Here is a 26,250-nt window from a genome sequence, read left to right on the forward strand (position 1 = left end):
TCAAAGGTTCAAGAGCGGTGAAAAATCGATCTCGAAACTTACCTGTAACAAAAAAGAAAGCAAACTTATTAATTATCCGTTACAATATCAATATATTAAATCGGTAAACGTTTCGAGCGACAGTCTCGTCTCTAAACAATTTCGACAATTAATTCCGCGAGAGGGACAATTATTTTATACGTACGTATATCGGGTGAAACGGAAAGTTCTAGAATTTTATTAAAAAAAAAATATATCTATATTTCTTCTCGGAATAAACGTTAATCGATTCTACGATCTCCTTCGTTTGCCACAGCTCGACGAACTATTCTATCTCAGATTTCCTCCATTTCAACAAACTTCGAGGATTCCAAGTCCTGAAATAATATTTTTCAAAGCAATTAAACAAGATGCTTTCCAATTCCTCTCGAAACATTTCAATTCCCCGGTAGGTACACAACGTCGCGAACCCTTTCCCGTTCCAATTGGCGACACGGCGTCGAAAAGCCACGTTGTGTATTTTTTTTTTGTCCCCCAACAATATCGTAGTCGTTAAATCGCGCCCCCTTTGACGGACACGCGTGCAGAAAGGCCATCGAGTCGTTCGATTGTTCCAGGTGGCCATGATCACCGATGGGGAAACGATCGAGCGAGCCAGTGAGCGAACGCGCGTGTCACGAGCAACACAGTGTGTCGGGTCGCGTGGTCCGTATTAATTTCGATAAATGGATATTCAGACCCCGAAAAATATCGCGAACCGGTGCAGGTGTCGCGTCTACCGATTTTCGAGGCTGGTAATGGAAATTGTGGAAAATTTCACTCTTCTCTCTCACTCGCTCTATCCCCATCGAATGCATTCTCGTTGCACCGCGCAGCGAAAGACAGAGAGAACGATAACGAAGCGGGAGAGATTCGACGCTAGTTTCAGTTCAATGACGTTCATCGATTTCGCGGAATTAAAACAATTCGGCGGAACGATAAAGGGAACACGATGTTCGCGAGCGAGCGTTTCGTCCGATCGGAGGACATCAAAGGAGACCGAAAAACGATTACGGTGAATTTTTCACGAAAAATCATAGCCGTCGTTTACCCAACGATCGAGTTACGAGTTGCATCGATCTTCGTGCCTCTGTCTTCGGCGATCGATGAAAATTCTTTGTTACTCGATGTACGAAAATTGATCTCGTTGTCGATAACTTGTCGTACTATTCCTTCGACATCGTTTTCAACGGAACACAATAACGATCGTCATATGATATTAGTCGGTGTTACGAATGTTCGAGTAGGAATGGTGTGCACTTTTAAGGGTGCATTTTCGTACGATTTCAAAGAATGGATTCTTTTTACTTTCAAGCGGGAATGTTACTATTATTGTACAATAGTTCGTTAATAGGAGAAAACAAAAAAAAAAAGAAGCGAATGGAGAAGAGAGCGAAATTTTACCGGAAAATAATTCCGGTTTAACAATTTTCGATATTTCCCTCGCGTCGAGGTTTCGGTCGTTGAATTTAACGACTTTCTTTTGTATTTATAATTAAATCGTGTCAGCGCGACGAGATAGTATTTCCCGGGACGCTTTGCGCAGCATCGTCTATAAATTATAAAATGATAATAACCACGAACGCGAAAGGACTCTCGTGGCTATTTAAATCGTATTTTATTAAGATCCTTCAACGTCCTAACGGACACATAATTCTTTTTATTGCGCGATAATTTTTCTCGTACAAGAACGATTAATATCTATTCGTTTCGTAGAGATTTCTCTATCGCGTTTCTAAAGAAACCTACCTCCATAAACGAAAACGGGGAGCTATTATTTATGTCGCCGACGGGACAACTAACGAGCTGTTTGACGACAGTTGCTCTCGATGTTATATTTCTTGTTCGCTAATTTATATTCCGATAATGGCGCTTCACGGTCGGAGTAACGCGCGTCGTTCAATCACAATGTATAAACGATTTTCGAAAGATTCGTAATTACACCTTTGATTGTTTTCTACGAAAAACTTCTACGTTGCTCGGTTAACGCTGGAACTACCAAACGGGTCAATTTTACCTATTGCGAACTTCTTTTTAAAATTGCTCGATCGTTAACAGCGCCTTTGTCCTCAATATTGGACGACCGTTATCCAAATAGAGAACTAATTGTGTTCGTAAATTAATACCTCCTTTCCCCTTCGAATCGTGGAGACACGTCGTTACGTGGTCGGGTATAAATAGAAATATATCCACTATCGATAGTTCCAGTATTAAAGTACGAGGCTCGATAAATCGTGATAGAATTTAATAAAATACCATCCATTTTCAAATTGGGTCGTTGGAAAAATTCGAATCGTACAGTAGAGCTACGGTCGTACGGCACAAATGAGCGGGAATTGATTCGTCCGCCGTATTTCCTTGCGTACAATTACAATCTTTTAAAATAATCCACAACGTATCCTCCATTTGACGAAACAAGAACGAAATTAATTCACCGAACAGTTTCTCGAATATTTTCCCGAAGCGGTACCCTTTTTTCATCGATACAAAAGTATGTACCCTCTTGAACCTTCTCTTCGATCGATTTTGTCCAGTTTCGACGAATAAATTTTTTCTCGCGTGGACGAAATGCCTGTTTACGAACCGGATTCGCTTCCGAGCTGGTTCAAGATGGCTTGGAATTAGTGTCACGGGTGCGAGGGGGTAAAAATGTCAAAAAACGGGCGAATAGAAGAAAAAAAAAGAAGAGAATTCGCGTTTCAACGGTGGAAAACGAGGGCACGTGCTGCGTGGCTTGCGTAATTTGTGCGACGATAGAGAAAAAGAAGCAAAACGACGGTGAAGGAACGAGGGGAGCGATTTTCCAGAGACAGTCGAATTCCACGGCTCTTGGAGTCGTACGTAGCACGCTTACCGTAATTTGCAAAATTAAAAAGCAGGTTTTATGGAAATTGCAGGTACATATTTGGTTAATTCCCGACGGTTCCCCGGTGTTTTATTGCACGCGCCGCGGACACTCTAAATGCATAATGCGCGCGAACCGTGCGCGACAACGGCGACTTCTTCGAAATTTACGCCAACTCCGATGCAATTCTCGTTTATGTAAATTTTCGCGCGTCCGTCGCAACGAACCGCGAGCAATTTCGGATTGGATAGCGTCTATCAATTTTTTCCACATTTCTGAATTCATTTCGTTCGCAGTGTTCCTGGAAAACTTTTCGTAAGGTTTTTCATCGATTTTAGAGTCGTTCGTCTTGGAATATACACGTACAATTTCACAATAATTGACAGCACCAAATAAACCTTACGCGACCAAATAAAGCGACGAGATAGTCTCAACGAATTGTATCTGAACTCCAATTTGTCTACGTCGTTAAATTATCTCGGACAGAGATAATTTACGTATTGATTTTCATTTGTATCTAATTATTCTCACGTTGGAAGGAAACAAAATTCTAAATTCGTACTTTTCGAACCGGACGAGTGTTTAACGATACACGAACGAAGGTTTGTATATTACCGAACTGTGTTAAACAGGGTGTATTAATTTCCATTCGTATTGGATTATCGATGGAAGAAAAATATGACAAACGACCCTCGATTTTCGAGCGACCCTCTAACACCAGATTGCCCCCTCGAGAGCGAATCGATACGGATTTCCACGGATTCGAAATTAACGAGCGGCGGTCAAAGTCACAGCCGCGACAACAACGAGCCGATAATGGGAAACTTTCGTTGCGCGTTTCGCTTACGTGGGAATCGACCAAGAAACTAATTAAACGCAACGATCGAAAGAAAACGACCCTCTTTCTCTTTCTTTCTCTCTTTCTCTTACACGCACACACTCTCTCTCTCTCAAACCTGTGTTTCCCTCTCCTCCTGTGACTCGGTTAATCCCGAGGGAGCGACTCGACGGGCGAGCGTGTCGTGTTTACAATTAAAACTATTGTAATTACTGGCTCGTTCCTGGGACGTTCCTGGTTTGCGGGAACGGTGCGGAAACAAGGGGATTAAAAGCAACGCGTACAAACAAGGGGAATTAAAAAGTTTGCGGATGAACGGACCGCGAGAGGAGAGGGAAGGGGGGTCAAAAAATTGCCCACGCGTGCGAGCGTTCTCGAATTTTGAAACGGTCGACCCTCGCGCGCTGTTTAAACGATCGGCGGAGTGGAGCTCTGTCGAATTGATCTCAATGGGAAATACATTATTTGCAAAATAATTCTTTCACGAGTACCAAAGGTCGTAACGAACTAGATAAGAACCAAGTATTCCAAGTTTCTTGAGAAACGAAACGAGTACGATATTTACCAAAAAAATAAATGCCCATCCTTTTAAAGAACAGGATCGATTCAACACGAACGTTACCAGATCGACCAAACAGATATCTCGTACGGGACAACGATCGATGCATTTTTCCATACTCGGTGCGTTCTTCCAGTGACAGGAGAAGTTGGTGAATTTCACGTATGTGAATAATCGAATATTTCAAATAGTTATTCAACCGTACAATAGGCATCGTTGAATCGACAAACGTTAAACTTTCTATTCGTTTCACAATTCTACAATTACCGATGTAACTGTCATCTTCTGTGAAAAATCCATTGTTCCTTTATCGTAAATATGCACTCCGTGCGAGGATCGATGTCGTCGAGGGCAACGCGTCGCTATTAGCGCTGAACAATGGCTCGCGAACGAGTCCACGGTAACGATTGCGTAAACGAAATATCACCGTACCGATACCCGATACCAAAGTTCGATTTTTCGATCGAATCGAGTCTCTCGTCGGTGCACCAAGGGGCCAAAAGACGCTCGACCAGAAGAAGTTCGCCAGAGTTAACGTTCTCATCCACGACGATCGTAAAGACCACGACAGGGGAAGAGATCGTGTCTCTAATTAAAACAATTACGAAGGTCCGTTTGCCAGGATTCCGGAGGCAGTGCCGGAGGCCACGGGTGTCCGACGTTCTACGATGTAAAAGAAAGATAATTGGCTTCGACCGGGGAGAAATTTAATTATAATCGTCTCTGTGCGGTAAACCGTGTCAACGGAGGGAATCGCGCCCATCGCACGGAATCTCAAAGGATCGCCACTGTAACGAGCCAATTTCACGTGGATTCTTCCATTTTGATCGGTCGCCACGAGCGGAAAACAAACGTTAACGCGGGCAAGGCTCTCGTCCCCGTTCCTCGAACGTTTTACAATAATTCCCCGATATCGGTAATTCGTCTTGGAGAGAATCAAAGGGTAAAGGGACAAAAACCTTCGATCGTTACCACGTACCTCGAGAGTCCCGTTAATTAATTAAATCCGTTTCAATGTACGCGGGGTTACCCCTTGTCTTCGATTTAAAGTAGCATCGATGCGCATTGTGTCGCGCTCGATCGAGAAATACTTACTCCAATGGGATTTATATTTTCTACAGATATAGGTTACCTTGGTTGTGGTTTCTTTAAAGCTACAGGGTGCATCACTGGTGCAATGCGTAATTTTTCTGACATAATGGTAATTATCCCGCGGAAAAATATATTTGCGTAGATTTGTACGACAAAAGAGGTAAAATCTGGCTAAAATGATCGACTCGTGAAAAATAATTGCCAAAATGGAAACAAGCGATCGGTGATTTAGAATGATAAATATGTATATGCGAAGAATCGTTACCGAAGACGATTTTGTATCTCTCGCGACGTTGAGGATATTTCTGCTCCAGTATTCAACTCGGTGAAATTCGCTGGGAAAGAAAGGTATATCGGTAATCGAGGAAAAATTAGCGCCCTTTGACGCGACTTGTACGCAATTTTGCAGATTTCGAACGCGTCATAATCCACGTTGCTGAACACACGGCTCACTATCGTCTCTGTACGATTTGTATCTGGTTCAGGTTTCGCGCGTTACAGTTGCGAACATTCCTAAGAACTTCGAGCATCTTTTATTCACCATTCTAGATAGACGCGGCTCGTGACGGGAATTAAATCCGAAACAGAAGGCAGCGCCAATCGCGAGGCGAGAGTTTCTTTTAAATCGTGGCGAGGGAACGTACGCGGCCAGAACTACGGGAGTTACTGCTCCGAAACGAAGAAGAGAAAAAGAAACAGAAAAAAGAAGAGAGAGAAAGAGAGAGAGAAAAAAAATAAAACGCGGCTCGAGAGAGTCTCGGCTTATTTTCATAAGAGCCCGGAGCAACTCCTAGAGCCGGAGATGCCGAGCGTCGTCGTCGTAGTCGGGGTCGAGGGTAAACCGCGGGCAAGGGAGGAAAAGTCGCGCTGGAAGGTAAACAGACTCGACTGCATCGCGAATAGAAATCTCTCGACGACGCCACGGTCTGTTTTCGTCGACAGTGCAAATATTCGACGCCCCCGTTGACCCGAGATGGGAATGAAAAACCCGATGAAAGCGTCCTCGGATGTCCCGGGCCACGTAAGACGGCCATTCTTCGAGTAGCAACGCGCGATGCGAAACGAGTTTCCAATATCGGGGAGGATAATTTCGACGGTTCGTTATTAACCCCCTCTTTGTGGCCGCGTTGCAAAGGGATCAAGAAGTCGATATTTTTCGGTCGGATTAACGGAATACTTTCTTCATCTTTGCAAATATCAGTTGTTTAGGTATTCATACCTCCACTTTGTGGTTTCTTTGGAAGAAAGCAGGGAGAAGTCGGTAGTTTTCGGTTGGATTATCGAAATACTTTTACATTCCTCGTAAATATTACATCATCGGTTTAGGCGACCACAGTGAGGCCACTTCCGGGTCCAAACGGATCCGTAATTTGATCTCGTTCGCACAAATGTTTCGGTTAAAAATTCTACCATTTTATCGCGTTCTTCTCAATTTTTAAAGAAAACGTTGTACCAACGGTACATTTGAACGAAAGTCTCTCCAGGTGCGAAAAACCCATCCGTTTCCCCTTGTTTGCGATATCGATGTCGCCGATACGAGGACCGTTAACACGGTATTTACTACGAATCGTGGTTCGCCGAAAGCGATACACGCGAGCAACGTTGTCCCGTTTCTTATCGTCCTACCGGGTATGCGTGTGTATACGTGTGTGTATTTCTTGTTACACGGGTGAGAGAATAAACAGGTTCGGGTAGAATTAGAAAACAGCTTTCCGACAGCCATCGGTTACTCTCGGCTCTGCCACCACCGGAGAGTGTATACTCGAGTCTCGAATTCAACTTGTAAATATAGACCTTCCGTTGGCCGGCCCGGTGAAACTGTTTCAACGGAATTCAACGAGTCGAATCGAGTTTTTCTCGGACGTAACGTTTCGCATATTGTCTCGCAAATATATTCCGCGGAGGATCGAAAGCGCGGGACAAAATCGAGGAAATTTTAAGAGAAGGAAATGGGATACGAAATGTGCCGAGACGCGAACGCTGGACCATCCAATGTGAACGTTACACGTGTATTCGTTAAAATTGTTCGTTAACGGCAATCTCGAAAATCGATCGGTTTCTACCGCGATCTTCTTTCCGCGAGTAACTTTTTATTCCTTTCAACGACGGTCTACATTCGTGCATTCTCGATGTAATCCAAGCAAAGGATCGAATTACGAACAAACGTCCAGTGTTTGTCCGCCATTCGACCACCCACCTCGTTCGACGAACGGTTAATTTCGTACTCGACGAACGAACATCGGCCATACGGGAACTTTGTAAAACAACGATCGATCCGGTGGCAAATTTCCGTGGACGCAATTTTTTATTACCCTTTCGATGATTGCCTCCCAGCCGTTGGTATTAAATAAAACCGGTGTGCATCGGTGAATGCCCAATTTCGACGCGACGAGCCTTGTTTGTCGCGGGGTTGTCGCGGAAAGACCGCGTCCCCCGCGCGTGCGTCCAGCGTTCAGTCGCGTGCGTTTCGCATGATCGATTCGTATAACGAGGATCGTCGCGCCGGTAGAACACCGAAATATTGTACGACGAACCGTGGCCGAACCGATAACGACGCGTTCCGGCCGTAGTTGATTTCGAAATCTCGTCCAGTTCGAATCGATGAACTTTTCCCCGGGACCGTGGAATAATTGTAGCAATAATTTAATTAAAACGGAAAACACGAGCGCGCGCGCGTACGCACGCGTGCGTGGATACAGTTAATTGAATAATCAAATGATCACAGTACGATAAATCTCTGATACCGATAACGCGCATCGCCACGGGCGAGTCGGAACCCGTTAATTAATCCTACGCGGCGATGTTCGTAGTCGAAAGAAAAACGTTGCCTTGGTCGATGCTCCATTTTTCTTTTTTTACATGAAAAAAAAAATATTCTACTTGGAAATATCCTACTTGGAACGAGGACAGCGTGAGATTTCCCGCACGTATAAACGACAAGTGCGTTGCGAACGATAAATGTGAAAATCTCGTTCTACCTACTGTGCGTTGCGTACGATAAATGTGAAAATCTCGTTCCACCTACTGTGCGTTGTTGGAAAGATGACACGCGGAAGGAACGTGGGTACGATTGATCGTAGCGTATCAATCACACTGTACGCACACGTGATTGAGTCCCGGTGTATTATTGGTTCGAATGATTCTCGTCTATTACCAATCGCGTCGCTCGACAAAGAGGTAGTGGGGGCTACGGAAGAGTTAATGGTAGGGGTTAGGTGAAGTGGATACCCCCTCCTATCTCTACTTTATCATTGATCATTTCTCCAGCAACACGTAGTAGATGCGATGGAACGACATTTTCGGTGCACGATGTATCAACTTACGATGCACGAATCTTTGTTCCTGTTTGTGCAATGTATCGATATTTCCGATAGCAGAGGCACACTACAGACAAATAGTTGCGCGTTCGAACGAAACGAATCGTGAACTCTTGTTTGGTGGGAAAAAAAAAAAAAAAAAAAAAAAAAAACAGAAAAAATTGAGAAAGACAAACATTGACCGCTGCAAATATTCCTGTAACACTGGAACAAAACGTGTTTTTTTTTTTTTCTTTCGAGTGCGCTCCGTGTAACACAGCTCGTGCAAGCATTCGCGAGCAAGTTTCATTTAATGTAACCTTTTAACGGATAATTTTGCTACGACATGAACGGCGCGCAACGGCAACCGGACAAAGACTAAGTAATTAAATTTTATGCGCGCATCCATTAATTGAAAAATTTTGAGACCACCGGGTAGACATTTCTAAATGATCAAAAGCGTTACAACATTCCGGGAAAGTGTAATTGGAAACTTAATTAAAAACCAACCGCCGAATCCGCCGTATTTAATTATGCGCGTACATTTGATGACGTTTATGGGACTTTGAAAAAAAAAATGAAAAAAAAAAAACAAAAAAAAAACGCGAAATTGATGTCCAGAAATAACCAGACGAGGTATTTAGTTTAATCCGTCGCAAATTAACAAATTTCCGATGAAATGTAATCGGTGCACGGAGTTGGTAATGTATGCACAGTTTCGAATGGAAAAACGGTCAATTTTTTAGACATTTTTTTGAAAGAAAAGTACACTACTCGTCGGATCGAAACTTTTGCGCTCTGTATATCAAGAACCAAGCTTCTGAAAACCGGGAAAAGTGATTTCAAAAATTAAAAATCGGCTTTGGTTAATTTTTTCTTCAAGAAGAATTCAACACAACTTATTGGATCGAATGTTTCCGAGCTGGTTAGTACACTTCCGAAGACGTTACACGCATTTCGATACCGAGCGTCGCGTAAAGCGCTCTGAAAGATCGTCGATGCGATACACAGAACGGCACGAAGCATAGGTACAAAGTGTAGGGACAATCGGTCGGAGCATTGATATCGACAAACACGGTCAAACCAACACCGCAAAACGGAGATCGCACCTGGTGCCGAAACCCTTCGAGGGACAATTGTCCAGGACGATTGTAATTTCCCGAAGGCAACGTGCTGCTCGAATCGCGGAATCCGCGATGGCCACTTCCGCAGGCCCTGAGCAAATATCAGCGCAGTCTCGTCTTGTTTGCACGGTTTCCGGTTCGTTACTGCGCGAGATTGTCCGCGGCATTATTCAGGATATAGACATTACGCCGATGATGGAATATCCAAGGAACGTCCTTGTTTGCCGCATGAATTTTCCATCTGGTTCGCGATACACGACGACCCAGCCTCGCTCTCTTTTCATTATCGGGACCTGGTTCTTTGCTGCGCCCAAATCGATCCACGTCACGCCGGATACGATGCTTTTTGCTTCAAAGATCGAACTTTTGCCCCGGTTTCGAGTACCCGAGTCGTCTCTGTCGCTCGATCTAGGTACATCGAGTATTCCACCATCCGAGTGTTTTCATTATCGGTGTTCTCGTTCTTACCTGCCGGTAAATCGATCCTTTATTCGTCCAATAGGACAGTTCTCGCTTTCAAGATCGAATTTTTACCCCGGATTCGAGCGCTCGAGTCGTTCCCTTGCAAGTGTTTGCAGATTTCACCTTTCCCGCTCATCCGATACGGTATTTCCCATTTTCAAGATCGAATCTTTCACCCCGTATTCAAGATCCCGAATCATCTCTCTCGTCTTGTTCCATCCGGGTATTCAAGCGTTTGTTCGAATGTTTTCATTATCGAAGACTCTTCTGCTCGCAAATCGATCCTCTTGTTCGCCGAATAGGATAGTTCTTGCTCTACCCCGGATTCAAGAGCCGTAATAATTTTCTCCGCTCGACCCAGGTGTACCCAGGTGTTCGAGCGTTCTACGGTCCAAATGTTTCCATTATCGGTGCTGCATCGATCCTTCGTACTTTCGCTCGGAAAAGATCTACGGCCCGTCCCAGATTCTAGAACCACCCTGTACACTTTCCCGACCGTATATTTATGTTTATATTTTCGATTAATCTCCCGAGAGGTATAGACACCAGGTCGATGGCGCACTCGTGTCGTCGCGGCGTTGCACTGCCCCTCCGCTGTATGGCGTTCGGCGAATTTACAACTCGTTGGCCGAAATGACGCTCAACGTTCGTGGAAAATACACGGCGAACGAGGCGTCGGGCCGTGAGAAACGACCGGAGCCGAATTATTATTCCCCGATCGCCATTAGCGAGGCGCGCGTATATTCGAAACCGTGCGAGCGAGTGCGTCGGAAAATTTCCACCGAATGGAACGCGTTCAGCGAAATAAGAATTTCTTTCGTGAACGCGCACCCACACACGCATACCTGCGCATACCCACGCGCACTCTCGTATTAAACGCAAATCGAAGCCACGATTTCGAAAGTAACGCAAATTCACCGATTGACGCGACAACGTTCTTTTTCGTGTATCTTCTTTGAAAACTTATACTTTTTAGGACACTACATTCTCCTCTCTATTCTCTCGATACAGTTTACGATTGAAATTTATTGCGAGAATAATGTACTGTTCGATCGCGAGAAGAAGGTCAACGAGTATTTCCATCTCCGTTTTGGTTTACAATCTCCCCCCATCGTCGCAGGCATTGTCGCTATTGGCCGCTATTGATCTTTGTCATTGTCCTCGGTCAATAACGACAATGCGTACTGTGATAGGGGAGGCAGTGGACCGTACACCAGAGTGGGGGTGTAAATACTCGTTAGTCTTCTTCTCACGAACGAACACTACACAGTTTCAAATTCCTTCCTACCAAGGGTAGGGGAGCTAGTAGACTAGACAGTGATTGTAGAAGGACGTTAAACAAAAATTATGATGTCTCGACTAATACAGTTGCATTTAAACCTACTCTAAGCATAACCTAGTCCCTAAAGTATATTAAAAAAGAATCGCTTGCCTCGGCTGGTACAGTCGCAGTTGAACCTACCCTAAGAATAACACAGTCCCTGAACTAGGTTAAAAAGAAATTAGGTATCGTTCCAACTCCGCTTAAACCTATTCTGCTAAAGATAACGTGTCCCAAAACTGCATAAAAAAAAAATTAGATGCTTCGATTAGTACGATTGCACTCATTCTTTACCAAACGTGGAAGTAACCGACAATATAAGCACGGAACCTGGTAGCCCGCTTATATTGTTACTATAACATAGTCTTTGAACTAAGTTAAAAAGAAATTAGGTACCGTTACAACTCCGCTCAAACCTATTCTAAAGATAACGTGTCCCAAAACTGCATAAAAAAAAAAATTAGATGACCGGTACGATTGCAATCATTCTTTACCAAATGCGGAAGTAACCGACAATATAAGCAAGGGGCCTGGTGTCCCGCGGAGGCAAATGGCCCGTTCGCCCGTGTGCTAAGAGCAAAACCATTGGCGCCGAATTGGCCAACGACGTCGTAACAACGCTGCGCCGAAAAGAATTTCGAACCGCGCGTTTCTTCGGCTCGGTGCAACCGAAACGGCGATCTTTAGTGGCCGATGAATCCTTCGGTGCATTCTGGCGCGTACGTGCATCGTGGACCCACCCCGCTCCCTCTTGCATCACCTCTGCGCCCGTCGTTTCCCTGTTATTACCGTTAACGACGAACGAAAACAACGGGCCCCCTCGTAAACGAGCGCGTATGCACCGAGTTACCGCGCTCCGGCCGGCCGGCAAGCGCCGTGTCGTTAGCTACGCTTCATAAAACGGACCTCGTGAGTCCTCGTTAATGCCGAACACCTCCGGCTGTTAGTTTCAATAGCGCCGCGACGCTCGCGCGAGAAGCGAGCCGTTATCGTGCACTCGTCCGACGCGATTCACCCCCCTTGTGCGTCGTTTGCTCGTTCCCGAACGATCTACCCCTGCTGGATCGATGGGATTGATATCACGGTGGACGGCCGAGCGACGGAGTTTCCGTTGAAATTTTCCGACCCCTGTCTCTCTTCCGTTAGGAAATTTCATCGATGACGATGGATCGCTCGAGTACGTATTTCTATGTTCGATGTCCTTAGGGGTTCTTTTCTTGCACGCTCGCGGACAATAGACGACCCACCTGTCGTCGTTCGAACGGAATACCTTCCCCTTTGTTCACGGCAGGGGAATTTCTCTGGGTGAAAATTGGAGACGAGTATCGCGGAAAGATTAATTTTTTTGCGCGAGTTTCGATGATAGTCGAAAACAAAGGTCTTACTTTTTTCATTTCTTTTTTTCATCCAGAATCAAAACCGGGAACATCCTCTGGGTAAAAATCAAGGAGAAATTTCAGAGAATTGTCCACGTGAAGACCAAAAAGTTTCTACATTTGGGTGTTTCTGTTTAATGTTGTCACTCGAGCGCAGGAGCGACAAGGACGATGAGCTTGCATCGAGGTGCCTCGGGAAGTTACTTGTTATTTTTTCATTCTTTCGTGCAGTATTGCAGAGGTATGCACTTTCCCATCTGCTTGAATTTTATTTGATTCGCGGAACGGTACAATCGAGAAAAGTTCAAGGATCTACGGGAAGATCGATGACCTTCGAACGATCTCGGCTTGGAAATTTACGTTGATGTAAATTTGAACGCTTTACCAGCCCTAATTCCGATACCGTACGTGTGCATCCAGATCAAAGGGGGTTCACCGAATTGGAAGTTTACAACAGGATGCAACGAACTTCGACCATCGGTCGTTTCCATCTCGCGGAAAATTCGGTAACGAGTTACCAGCCGTCGTTTCTCTTACGGAGAATTCGAGACGGCGTGCTTCTCGCTAATTCCTTGTTACATCCGGTATAAGACTTAACGAGACAGGATCACCTCGATCGTGGATACTCGGCTGTTACGAAGCTTAGCGAAGTGTTATTACACTGATCCCGTTTGTCGAGAACGACGAATCACGATTCAAGGTGGAAACCCTTCGCAGCTTCTACGTAATCTTGGACTTATTAATAGGGAACAGGCGAACGTAATAAGGATTTTCAATTCTTCGAGCGTGAATTTTTATTCCGCCTGAACGTAGCTGCAACTTCAACTTACAAGAGTGAGTCGCGATGAGAAATATTTTCCCACGTTTTCTCGCGGATAAGATTTAACAAGGTTCCCTTTTTTCTATTTTATTTGAAACTTCCAACGAACGTATTCTTCGAAAACTTTTACCGCTACAAAATCGTACACTTCGACGAAGCGTAAAAATCAATTTTGTAAAAATTGAAACACGCACGAACGTTTATCTCGCGTTGGAAGTATCGCAGAAAACGTTTATCGAATAAATAAATTCGGTGAAATTGTTTGCAACGTTTCCTTCGATAGTTGACGTTTGACGTTGTCAAAGAGCAGGTCAACGCAGCGTGTGCGTATCGATCAACGTGCCCTGTTCAATTTTTCACTCGTCAATTTTTTTGCTACCCCATAGTCCATTTATTTATTCGTAAAGATCGAAAAGAATCTTACTGAACGTTCAATGGTAAATTTAACACGCGATAAGTTTGCAAGGGTTGATCGAACGAATCGACGATTCAAGATTTTCGTTGTAGTGGTTTGTTCGCTGCCTCGGTGTCATAACGAAACGTCGAGGTATTTTCCAATCTATGGCGGGCGGAAAATATCTCGACGTTTCCCTATTACGATTATCGACCATCGAATTGGACTGGCTCCGAATCAACGGAAGTATCGAACGATACCCGCGTTCACAATCGGGTACGCGTTTCTTTTTTTTTCTTTCTTTTTTTACGTGATCGACATAAAAGAATCGAGTCACGGTCTGTCGATATATTGTAACAGAGAACACGTATCGTATAACAGATCTTAGTGGCTTCCGAATAACCCGTCGCTCAACTTTTCCAGCCTTTTTTCTCTTAAATACGTTCCCGTTTGTTTAGCCAGCGAGTTTCGGTCGTCAATTTCGTTATCCTTTTTTTCATTCGCCTCTCGGAATGCGCGCGTACCGCGAAATTCCTGATACGAGAGGAGCCATATTTTTTCTCTCTTCTTTTCGCAAAGCCCGCGTACAATCGCGCGCGGGAATTTAGTGTCCGTCGTTCGAATTTTTACATCGATTTTAATCTCGCGTATCGAACGTCTGATCGTTGATTTTATACCCGCGTCCGAGTTCCGCGACGAAAACTGTACGACAAAACGAACGATTCCGTTGAAACGATTGCGATTAACGATGTTCTACATTAACGCGAATATCGGCCGATCGTTGTCCCAGCCGATTGTCATTACACCATAATATGTACTCTGAGAGGCTTATCGATCCTCGTAAAATTTCATAGCTTCGTCGTTATTCTTTTGTTTGTTCGTAGATTCGATCGATAGAAGGGAATTAACGAACGGTGAAAAATTCGACCAATTGTACGAACATACGTACGTTCACTATTTTAGACAGGGAGTGCACAGCTGATAAGTAGAGTGACGTTTCCTTTTCGATGAGAGAGAAATGATAAGAATTTAATGGAACGTACGTTTTAACGTTCAAGTTCTTTTTTAATAAGGATATTCACCGAATGGTAGCCGCTGTTACATTTCAATTTCTATCGGGGGATTAATACGTCCTTTTCGTTTCACATTTTCCAGTGTTTCTAATTTCCGAGCAGATGTTCGGTAAGTAGAAAAAAAAAAACTTAACAAATCGAAACGTAATTGTTAGCTAACGTAAACTCGAACTCGGTGTTCTTCCAAATAGAAACAAAGGATACTTATCTCGTTTGCATCGTATTTAAATGCACCGTGGTAACTTTACCAGTCGGATTTAACTGCCCCGTAAAAAGTGAAAACATTGCGCGCAAACATTGAACAAAACTGAATCGACCATTTCGCAATTTTATATTACGTAAACTCGACAGGAGATGGTATCTCGAGGGACCATTTTTCGGCGACTACGTCTTCTTCGATCGATTCAATTAATACTCGTTCCTGGACAAATTACACAATCGGATGTCAAAAGAGTCTCGTGTCAGTGGCGCGACCGTCTACCGACGAATCATCGACGCTCGATCGTAATTTTCCAAGGACGCGACTTTTAATAGCTAACTGTGTCACGGGAGAACGTGCTTCAACGACAGACACGGTGTTACAAAACAGCCATTAACCGTCACGGTAACGTTTCAACGAATTGTCGCAGGATCGATGTAACGATACATTGTAATCGAGACGTTGAGCGAGACGAATGTATCGACGATGTTGAATATGCAATGATAATACGGTTCGAGTAAGAACGTCTATCGAAAGAACTTTTTCTAAAAATATTTCGCAACGCGTAATATATTACGCGAATTTGACTCGTTTCATCCTGCGATGGAAAAATTGACAAATTTCAACGTGGACGTTTACGTTGCGAAATTCTATCGAACACTCGCGAGGATAAAAAGAAAAAAAAAAAACGTGTCGCGTTTATTTTCGCAGCAACTCCAACAGCCAAGTAACTTCTTGTTTATATCGGGAAACGGAAGATTTCTATGACCCAGTTCGCGAGTGCAACCGCCGTACTCGCGAGTAATGCGAAGTTTTTGCCAAAGTTTTCGGCGTCCGCGGGAAAAATCGTCCTATTTACCGCCACCGGCTGAAGGTCAGGGCCGAAAAATAGGATATAAATCCTCGAAACCCGTGGTTGCAGCTGCAACCAAAAAGAAAGAGGCTGTCGAGTGTCCAACCAAGTTATTAGTTCTCCTAGAAACGACGACCGATATTCGCGAGTGGACCATCGCTTTCCCGGTTATTTGTTCGCCCTGGAAACCGAAACGATTGAAAACCAGCAAATTCGAAGAACTTCCCTCGAACTTTCGCATTCCTCGTTCGATACTTTTTTCGTCCATTAAACACGATCGATGTTAACGCATCGAAATTGGCCTTTCGTTCGAAATTCACTCCGAAACGAAATTTCAAATATACCGTGGAATTTTAAATTTATCTCGATTCGGAAAATCGTAGTTAAATAATATAACGTTCGGTTATTTCATATAAAAGCGCAACCGTATCGGAAAATGTACGGTACGCAACGAAAGAATCAAGAACCGTTTGAAATTACGAATTCGTCCGAATTCTGAGAGTCGTGATTAAATAACAACGTTTATTTCTTTTGTATAAAATTGCAACGACTGAATTGGAAAATTCACGACACGTACCGGGAAATTAATAACCGTTCGAACGATGGAATTTTGAATTTATCCCGATTCAAGGAGTCCTAATTAAATAACAATGTTTCGTTTATTTCTATAATGTAATTGCAACCAAATTGGACAATTTGCGTATCAGAAAAATTAACAACCGTTCGAACGATAGAATTTCGAATTAGTTCCAGTCTAAGGAGTCGTTTAATCAAATAACGATGTTTCGTTTAACAATGTTTTCGTTCGAAAAATTGACAATATCGTATTTTTCTCAAATGTACGAAATCAGAGCCTTCCTTAAAAACGATGAACAATCGAATAGTGGTTTAAATTTAGTAGAGTCGATTGTAAATACGTATTGAGAAACGTTGCCACGAGTCGGACGAAATGCACAAATATGTGCACGTGCGCCCTAATGCGTTAAGACGCGAAAGTTAAACACTACTTCCGCTGTACTTTGTTCTCTTATACCGGCGAGCACTTTCTAAGTCGAGCCAGTTCAAAGTGGCGTGCAAGGACCTTCTTACGATCCCGACGGGTAAACTCCGCATCCTGAAATTTCAATCGCCGAGAAAATGCCACCGACTTATGCAAATTTGCGCGGTATTCACCGCGAAGAGTGTTTACCCTCGGATCGTATACTAGACGTTTCTTACACGGTAAAACACGTTGCATACACACGAACGAACGAGCATCGATATTAGAACAAGTATTACGTCCTAGCTGCTGGCGTGTACAGTCTGTGTACACATATTTGCGACAAAATGTACCAGATTTAAGCTACTCGCGGTTCGATTCTTTACACGTTCTTAATTTTCACGTCTAAAACTCGTTTGCGCGCGCACTCGAGAGAAACAAGGTATTGGACATTTTTCAATTTACTTACAATTGTATCTCGCACGTAACATTTTTACTTTGAGTCGTAACTAATTCAATATTCGATCGTTCGAATTCTCGATACACTATATTGAATTTGTACTCCGAGTTCAATCCTTCGGTTCTTAATTTGTTTTCAGCACGCCGAGGCTCGTTTTCGTCGTACACTCGAGAGAGAACATCGTAAATTTGTGAAAAATAGACGTTCGATAGTATGGGAGCTTGCACGTTGTGCAATTTGCTTCTGAAAGTGTCCAAGGTATCGACATCGAGATCGACGAATTAGCAACAGATGGAGATCTTAAAATTGTAACGGTTTTACGAGCGTCGTAAACTCTGGCGAGATGATCGAAGAAGCGGAGGCCGATAACGTCTGTGGGCGAATGGCTAACAATCGAACGACGCGGTAGTTGGTGATTTATCGAATCGAAAACCGATTATAAACGTATCAATAGCTCGTGAAAAGTCGCCGGTATCGCGACTCGCGCGAAATTAAATCGAGTATACAACGAGTCAGCTCACCGGAGACTCCATTCGTTTCGGATAGCTGGTGGAACTCGGTTGCCCCTGGGACCGTTCGATAGATGTACTGTTCCTGTTCGAATCACTGCACGCCCTATCATTAATTGTTCCGCTTTCTATTCTCTTTTTCTTGTTTCAGTTCAAAGCGGAACGCAATCGCGAGTCCTCTGAAATCGAACTATCGTTGTTCCATAAACTGTTACAGAGCAAATATCGCATAACAATAACGAAATGTTCGTTCAGCAATCGACTCATGTTAATTGGAACCGAGCATAGATATCGATCGACGAATCGTGTTTAAACATCGTATCGTGATTCGATTAATAGTAATAATTTTCCAACGACACGAATCCTTTGGAAATCGAACAGATGGACGAAGACCATCGAACGATACTTTTCTCTTATTTTTAATTACAGAACATACTTACTCCGTTATTGTCTGCGCTAAAAAATCCCAAGAGAAGAAAATTTTTATCTTTTTTTGTTACAATCGACGTAATAACGCGCGTCAATTTTTCACGTTTCCGATATTTTTCGAGCAACGAAGTTAACCACGAGTAACCACCGTACCTCGGACAATATTCAACATGGTTCACTATGACATATTTGAATTCGTCGCTCGATACGCTTTCGAACTGTATAAAAAAGTGTGTACCGTTCCGTTCGAAAGGTCACAACTGTTTCCCGAAAAATAACGCAAACATGGAAAATTGTTGCGCTGGTCTGTCGGTAATAAACGAAAAACCGTAAAACTTCCCTTTCAATTTTCTCGTACACGTTCCGGTCACGAGAAAACCATAGGACCATTGAAGATCGCGCTATACCACGTGTCACGAATAATACGCCTTCGGACTACATAAAAAAGTCTCTCGAGAAATATCGCAAACATGAGAAATCGACGATAATAAAAATACTTCTACTGGTAGTCAAAAAAAAAAAAAAAAAAAAAAAAATAGAATTTATGCTTTCGTAACGAGATTCGCTTTAAATTTCAAGCACGTTCTCCGGAGACGTTACGATTTCTTTCTTCTATTCTACACACGTGATCGATATTACAAATTCCTATTCTTCTTCCTCGTGGATTATGTTTCTTCTTCTTCGAGATACGTATAAAGCGTACTTTATGTTGGAATGAATACAACAACGATCTTAAGGGTGCCAGATGTCGATGTCAGTTTTAAGAACTTTAAGTCGAGTTCCAAGTCCAGAGTCAGGAAGACCACACGACGTTGTCGTCGTTCACATCAAGACGTATCACTCTACACGTATTTGTTCGGAGTTTATATTCTTATATGTACAATAACTATCCTACTACATACGCGAGATCCCTGCATATTATAATAAACTAGATATTATAATCTGAACTTTACAACACTTTATAATATTCCAAAATCGGTCGGTAGTTCCAGCTGACAGTGAACGCGATAATACGTACGATCGTCAAGACCCGAATGGAAAGTCGCGCGAAATTGGCGCGAAACTCGCCGCGACGTATCTCCCTCGCGAAGCAAATAGAACAAAGGGATTTCGTAGATGCGGCGATAATGGAGACGGACCAAGTTATCGTTGTACGAGAGAGCGACGATGAAATCGGTATCGGCGCGATCACGGCGTTAATGCTCGCGCGGAGATAGCGTACTCCGTTCGTCAGGATGGCCTCCAGTACTTTCACAGAGATGCCCTCGCCCTTGCGGCACGGGGCTTTCGAGGTCTGCGGTCGCTGCTATTATCGGTACGAAATATCGCGATATTTCGCAAGCCCCCGGGGCAGCTGCAGCTGCGCCCGGAGAGATTACGAGCCAGTTTCGCGGACACAAAGGCGAATTCACAGGAACGGGCGAGCATCGGCCGTGCGGTTTATTCCCCGCGAGACGTCGCGTCGAGTCGCGTCGCGTCGCGTCACTTCAACATCGAAACGTCGTTTCAACTGTTATCACCGAACGAACCGACTGCCTGTTTTGTACGCGAAATGTCAACGCGTTTACCCGTCCTGCCGGTCAACGTTTCTCCTCTTCACCGTTTCAGAATTTTTATTCCCGATTCGCGAGAATCTCTTGCTAGGGGCCACGAGGAATTTTCCCGATCGAATTGCGAAATAGGTGTAAGCGAAATAGAAACAGAGTGTAGATACCGGTTCGTAATTATCGTAGTACAGTGCTTCGAGCGATAGTAGAATTTTTGATACGGTGAATGCGAGTGTACTCCGATTTGGAATTTCATTTGAGATAACGGAATGAAACTTGTGTCTACGACACTGGGATTCGGCGAGTTGCCCGAGTTGTCGAGTAGCAATGTACACTCGACTCCTCGAAGCTTCGATAGTAACTTACCGCGCGGATATTGTTCTACTGTTTTCAAACTTGTGAACGAATCAATGCTCGAATCAAATTTATCCCGATATTATCCGTATCGAAAGAATCGTTCGCGCTACGGACACTGCTCCCGAACTTTCGAACGGTCGAAAGTATCCGACGTTTGTGTTATTCAAAATTAATTCGATTTTTTCGTATTTTTTTCTACTCGCGACGACAACGCGACCAAGACAACCGAGAGCGACGAGAACGTCGAATTTCGCGACAAATGAATTCGTCGAGCTTTCACGGTCCCCGAACGAGTGGGACACGTTCGCGCGGTCTCGTGAGAAATGTTCATGGGATGGCTCTTCCGTCGCGGAATGGCCATTACTTTTCAATATTTCTCATCACCGTGGCCCATCGGCGCGCTCCAACGCCGAGAAGATGTAAGAAAAACGCGATAGAGCGAGAATAGTTCCGAACGAGGAGGACGTGGTTGATGGCTCTCGTATTCTCCGACGAAGGAGGCGACTTTTTTCGCGCGGAACTTTCTTATCGGAACTTTTCGCGTCTCCTACGAGACGTACCGACATTCTCCCGGAAAAACGTGGCGGAACTCGCGTCGTTCCCGTCGAACGAAATTAATTCGGGACGAAGCTCCGCGCGTCTCCCGTGTAAACGGATTGGAGTTTTCTTCGGGATGCAAATCCGTCATCCTCGAACGGGATTTATCACCGAAATCGTACGTTTCGATTCGTTCGAGGGTACGGACGAAGCGAGTGTACGTTTTTACGCGATTGTAAATATCGCAACGCGGAGATAACGACCGCGAACAAACATTCGCGATTGAATTTCCCGGTGATACGATATCGGTTGGAATTTCTACTTCGAACGAACGGAATGATTCCTCCCTGACGAGGAACGGTTAAAAAAATGTAAAATTAATTGTAAATTTTGTCCTATCGAATACTGTGTAACACACGGCAAAATAACCTTTTGATGGAGATTATATTTCCTGTATGAATAAAACAAAAAAAATAATAGTAATAACAGACTGAACCGTCAAAGAGAGAAACGACTCGTGATTTGTAAACAACACGTGCAAATTGTAATAGGAGTGTTCGGGAATTTATGCACCGATTAGCGTCAACTTGAACTTGTACGACTCACGAGTCACTCCGTGAGTTCGCTAGGTATTACCGTTCGAAACGCGTACTATTATTATTACTGGTTACACCAGACACGGCCGACAGGACTCGTAACGCAAATAACACGGATTTACACCGCTCGCGGTAACACGAAAGTGCTATAAAATACTGTACACGGTGATGTAAAAGCTCGCGGAACTTACGGACCCGTTCGCGCCAACTTGAACTCGCCCGGCTCGTAAATATTCGACGTATCGAGTCACTCACCGTGAGTTCGCGAGCGTTTACACCGACGTGTTTGCCTCGCGAATACACGAGCCGCTGTTCTCGTTACACCGAATCGACCGGACGCTTACAAACAGCGAAACGACGATCCTCGCGGCGTAAATAACACGGATTTATACCGCAAACGGTAATGTATAAACGCTCGGGAACTTACGAACCGACTCGATAGATCCTATAAATACTCGCGAGTCGTACACGAGTTCAAGTTGGCGCGAGTCGTGTTACCGCGATCCGCGCAACGCGGCGCGCGCGTGAAAAAAAAACAACAAAAATTATACGAACGATCTGTGCTCCAATATTACGATTTAAAGATTCGAAGACACAAAATTGACGAAAGTGACCGTTTCGAAAATTCGTAAATCCATTGATATCGACGCGGACCTATTTGTCGACGATATCGATAACAGTCGATGTAAATTATAAAATACAGTGTCTTGAAAAATCTCTCGCGTGAAGACGGCTTTCTGAGTATCTTCTTTTAAGTTAAGTTGCATTTTTTATTATAATAAATTGTCTCGCTATTAATACGTCTGACAAGATTTCCAAAGGTACCTAATAAAGAAGGCTGGTTAAGAATGTTTTTCCAGAAACGATGTACCAAGATCAATAACTATCTAAATTCGTAAGTGCTTTATTTTCATTAGTTTGTTCTCCGTTATTTAAAATACAACAACTTCCAAGTGGATTATTTTGCAGGTTTGGAAAAATATTCACGTTCCTTTAGATTCGATCGGTACTGTGCGACGCGATGTTTTCAAAGTTTGGCACATTTCGGAAGAAGATAAATGCAGAGGGTTCGTGTATACGTAAAAAGTTGGACAACGATTGAACTCGCATCGACGTTGATCGATTTACCATTAAAACTCGTGGGCGACGGTTTTGTTAAATGGATATCGAGGATATCGCTGCCCTTCGCAACGATCGATCGTACCGAAATTTCTTCAAGGGAAACCATCGTGAGAATCGTCAAAACGATGTACCGAATCGCAACGAGGCACGTCGTGGTGTTTGAAAGTGGCGAATGGCGCCAAAATTGCGCAAGGAATTGCCATTTCTGAGCGGTATTCGTTGCAAAAGGAAAGCGTTGCTCGACGAAGAAAAAGCAGAAACGACAGCAGGCTACGAGCACACACCGTACGCGCCCCGACAATGTTGGACGCTGGCCAATAATGTAAATCATGATGTCGAGCGTGCGTGTCACACGCACCCACTCGAAGCATGCGAACGAATCGCGTCGTCAAAGCGAGAACCGCGTATTTTTCCTAGCTGTCGAGAGCTTACCCCTCCTCGCCTTCCCTCGCCCTACCGATCGTCGATTCGCGATGGCTAACGAACTGTCCGAGCGTATCCGTTGCCCTGTTTGCGGATGAATTAGGCGCTCTGCTAGGTCTAAAGGGGAAAAAACGCCCTTTTTTTTCGTTTATACTTTCACAGAGCTTCGAGTATTAAACGTGATACTTTTAAGGCTAGTTTAAAGAGGAAAAAAAATCAATTTGCTTGTTTACGTTTTTTCAATGACGAAATAAGAATTCTCCGGCATTCTTTTTCAGAATAATCATCATTGTAGCATCGAACACGGATATCGGTATCTTTGCACGCAGCTTGCGCAACGATGTTTCACTCCGGATAGAATAATTCGTTTCTACCGGGGAAAAAATTCTCGTGGCTCGACGGAACGTAAACAAAGCTCGAAATAGACCCATTCGATGGTTTTTAACGGAAAAGAATCTAAAATTTCGAGCGCTTCGGACCTTCAAAATATACTCCTAATTTTCCACGTGGCCGCGAGTTATTCGTTTCGCGAAAAAATTCTCCGCGACCGATCGCCCGGCGGAATTTTCATCGGGTTTGTCCAGTGTAAATCATTCGCGCAGAGACGGTAGGACATTGTTACAAAATATTCCGCGACTCGCCCGACCAATAAACTGTTTTCCACGTCCGCATAGTTTTTGATTTATCGCCGACTCCTCCGGGACACGATACTCTTTTATTCGCCGTGTTATTGTTATTTGATGTTGCAAACATTCATAACGCACGCGATCCCGAACGAGACTCGAAATCGTAAAAGGGAACGCATTAGGAGGACCGGTGCAGCGCGCGTTCGTCTCGGTGTATTAGTTCGTGTCCCGAATTAAAATGTATTTTTGAATTCGTCGAGTCGGCTCTGACGGAATTTAAGGGAACAATTTGAATTAATTTCTGTATCGAAAGCCACGAACGCGTGCTAGCATACGGAATACGAGCGTGAAAAATATTAAAATATTAAAGAATATTTTTTAAACGCGTAATCTGCGATAAATTAACATTGCTACTAATAATCACTATACTACTACAATTCGTAACTTTTCGATAAGTTCCACTACACGTTTCAAGAACGAGATTATTATTTCCTAATCGTACACTGCGAAAGTTCGTAACTTCTCGATAAAGTTCACTACACGTTTCAAGAACGAAATTATTATTTCCTAATCGCACACTGCAAAAGTTCGTAACTTCTCGATAAAGTTCACTACACGTTTCAAGAACGAAATTATTATTTCCTAATCGTACACTGCAAAAATTCGTAACTTCTCGATAAAGTTCACTACACGTTTCAAGAACGAAATTATTGTTTCCTAATGTTGAAACTGTCGTAATTCGGCTAGGTCTTGGTTGAAAAATTGAAATCCTCGAGTCTCGCGCAATAGTGTTTTTACGCGTTCGGCACACGTTCACCTCGTTGCCCGAAACGTTCTGCGCGCGAAACACCGAAAGGAAATGACGAGGAGATTTCACGATCACGATACAGAATCATCCGTGATGCAACGCGGCCCGCGGTGTGTAAATTCGCAAGGCTATCGGCCGCTTCTGCGATCGACTCTCGACTTCTCCTTAATTGCACTCATTTTTTTTCCTCCTTTCATGAGTCGTGAATGGATACGTTCGTAAACACGGAATTAATTACACGGTGATCGCGGAAACACCAATGCCATCGCGATTCATCGCGATTTACACGCTCGCGCGTGTCGAACGAATCGCCAAGTGGTTACGCGTTTCTCTAGAATCGATCAAACGAATTCAATTAAATACATTATACGTACCGATGTTACAAACTTTCGCGTTCTTTCTGACTATCGTCGGTAAAACAAGGATAGTTAATTCAACGAACCGTTTACGTAGAAACTTTTTCTTCTACATTAATGGTCTGTTTTCACGATCACAGCTACCTCGTTCAAAATGTCTGTTCTCGGTAGTTTCAAGTCGTGCACGCGGGTTGCTTACCGATGTAAATTTTCTATTTTGCGAACCAATCGGTTATCGTTGGGTAGACCGATAAATAAATACTCCAATTTCCGGTAAACAAAATTTGATCTCCCTACCGACTTCGAGCCGTGTAATCCCACGAAGTGGAGCGAGTCCCTCGAAATCCAGCCGATCGCTCGATAAAATCGCAACACGTGATACCTAACTGGCACGGTAAGTGCCGCGTGCACTCTTTTTCCAAGAATTCGGTTCACTCCGTGCCGAAGATTCGATCCTTCCATAGATCGCGAAATCGAACGTGAATCGCGAATTCCACTCGCGCGCAAACATGTACGCACACGATTCGTTTCTGTGCACTCGCGAACACGGTGCACTCTTTTCTCAAGAATTCGGTTCACTCCGTACCGAAAATTCGATCCTTCCCGTAGATCACGAAATGAACCATTCGTTCCGTATTCCACTCGCGCGCAAATATATATGCACACGGTTCGTCCCCGTGCACTCGCGAACACGTTGCACTCGAAAACTTCGGTTCGCTTGGTACCGAAAATTCGGTCTCTCCGTAGATCGACGGAACTAACCGTTCGTTGAGAATGTCGCTCGCGCGCGAGTATACGCGCGTATTCGTCTCTGGCCGCGCTCGAACGCGATGCACTCGGTTCGACCGGGTCGAGACGGGGAGCACTCGCGAAATACGGTTTCTCCGGTTCGCGGGTGAGCGCGCGATCGACGCACACGTCGGTGGTCCGTGTCGTGGACTTTTCAGGAGTGCATCTCGCGTGCAACGAATGCGGCACCGTGTTGTCGGTAACTTCCGCTCGGCCTCCGCAAATATTGACACCGTCGTTGCAGGTGCACACATGCGACGTCTCCGTCGTACACGATTGTATCTTCGTGTCGGTTCTGGCCGTGCTCTCTCTCCTCCACGGTGCAACTGTGCGCCGACGATATATTCGAGTGGCCGGTTTCGAGGATATTATGCGGGAAAATGCGCCTACCCGACGCCATTACCGTGCACCGCCGTTCGCGATGAGACGCATTCCTTCCAGG

General features: G+C 44.2%; 2 protein-coding genes across 19 annotated transcripts in view; both read right to left on the reverse strand.

Annotated features, from left to right (window-relative positions):
- Positions 1-26,208, reverse strand: LOC143144533 (uncharacterized). Its single transcript, XM_076307037.1, has 3 exons — positions 26,199-26,208; positions 25,317-26,134; positions 1-42 (listed from the first exon to the last, which is right to left on the reverse strand). Exons 1-3 carry the CDS (start codon positions 26,206-26,208, stop codon positions 1-3), a joined length of 870 nt encoding a protein of 289 aa, XP_076163152.1.
- The window catches only part of LOC143144991 (disks large 1 tumor suppressor protein-like), a 796,996-nt gene that overhangs the window by 74,793 nt on the left and 695,953 nt on the right, over positions 1-26,250 (reverse strand). The window lies entirely within an intron of this gene.

This window comes from Ptiloglossa arizonensis, chromosome 3, assembly GCF_051014685.1.
Source record: "Ptiloglossa arizonensis isolate GNS036 chromosome 3, iyPtiAriz1_principal, whole genome shotgun sequence".
Taxonomy (NCBI): Eukaryota; Metazoa; Arthropoda; class Insecta; order Hymenoptera; family Colletidae; genus Ptiloglossa; species Ptiloglossa arizonensis.

What these genes read in the sequence shown, in the direction of transcription:
- LOC143144533 (XM_076307037.1), bottom strand. An exon ending in GATTACACGGCTCGAAGTCG is followed by an intron (nt 43 to 25,316) that starts GTAGGGAGATCA and finishes TTTTTGTTACAG; the next exon opens with GTAAGTTTCGAGATCGATTT.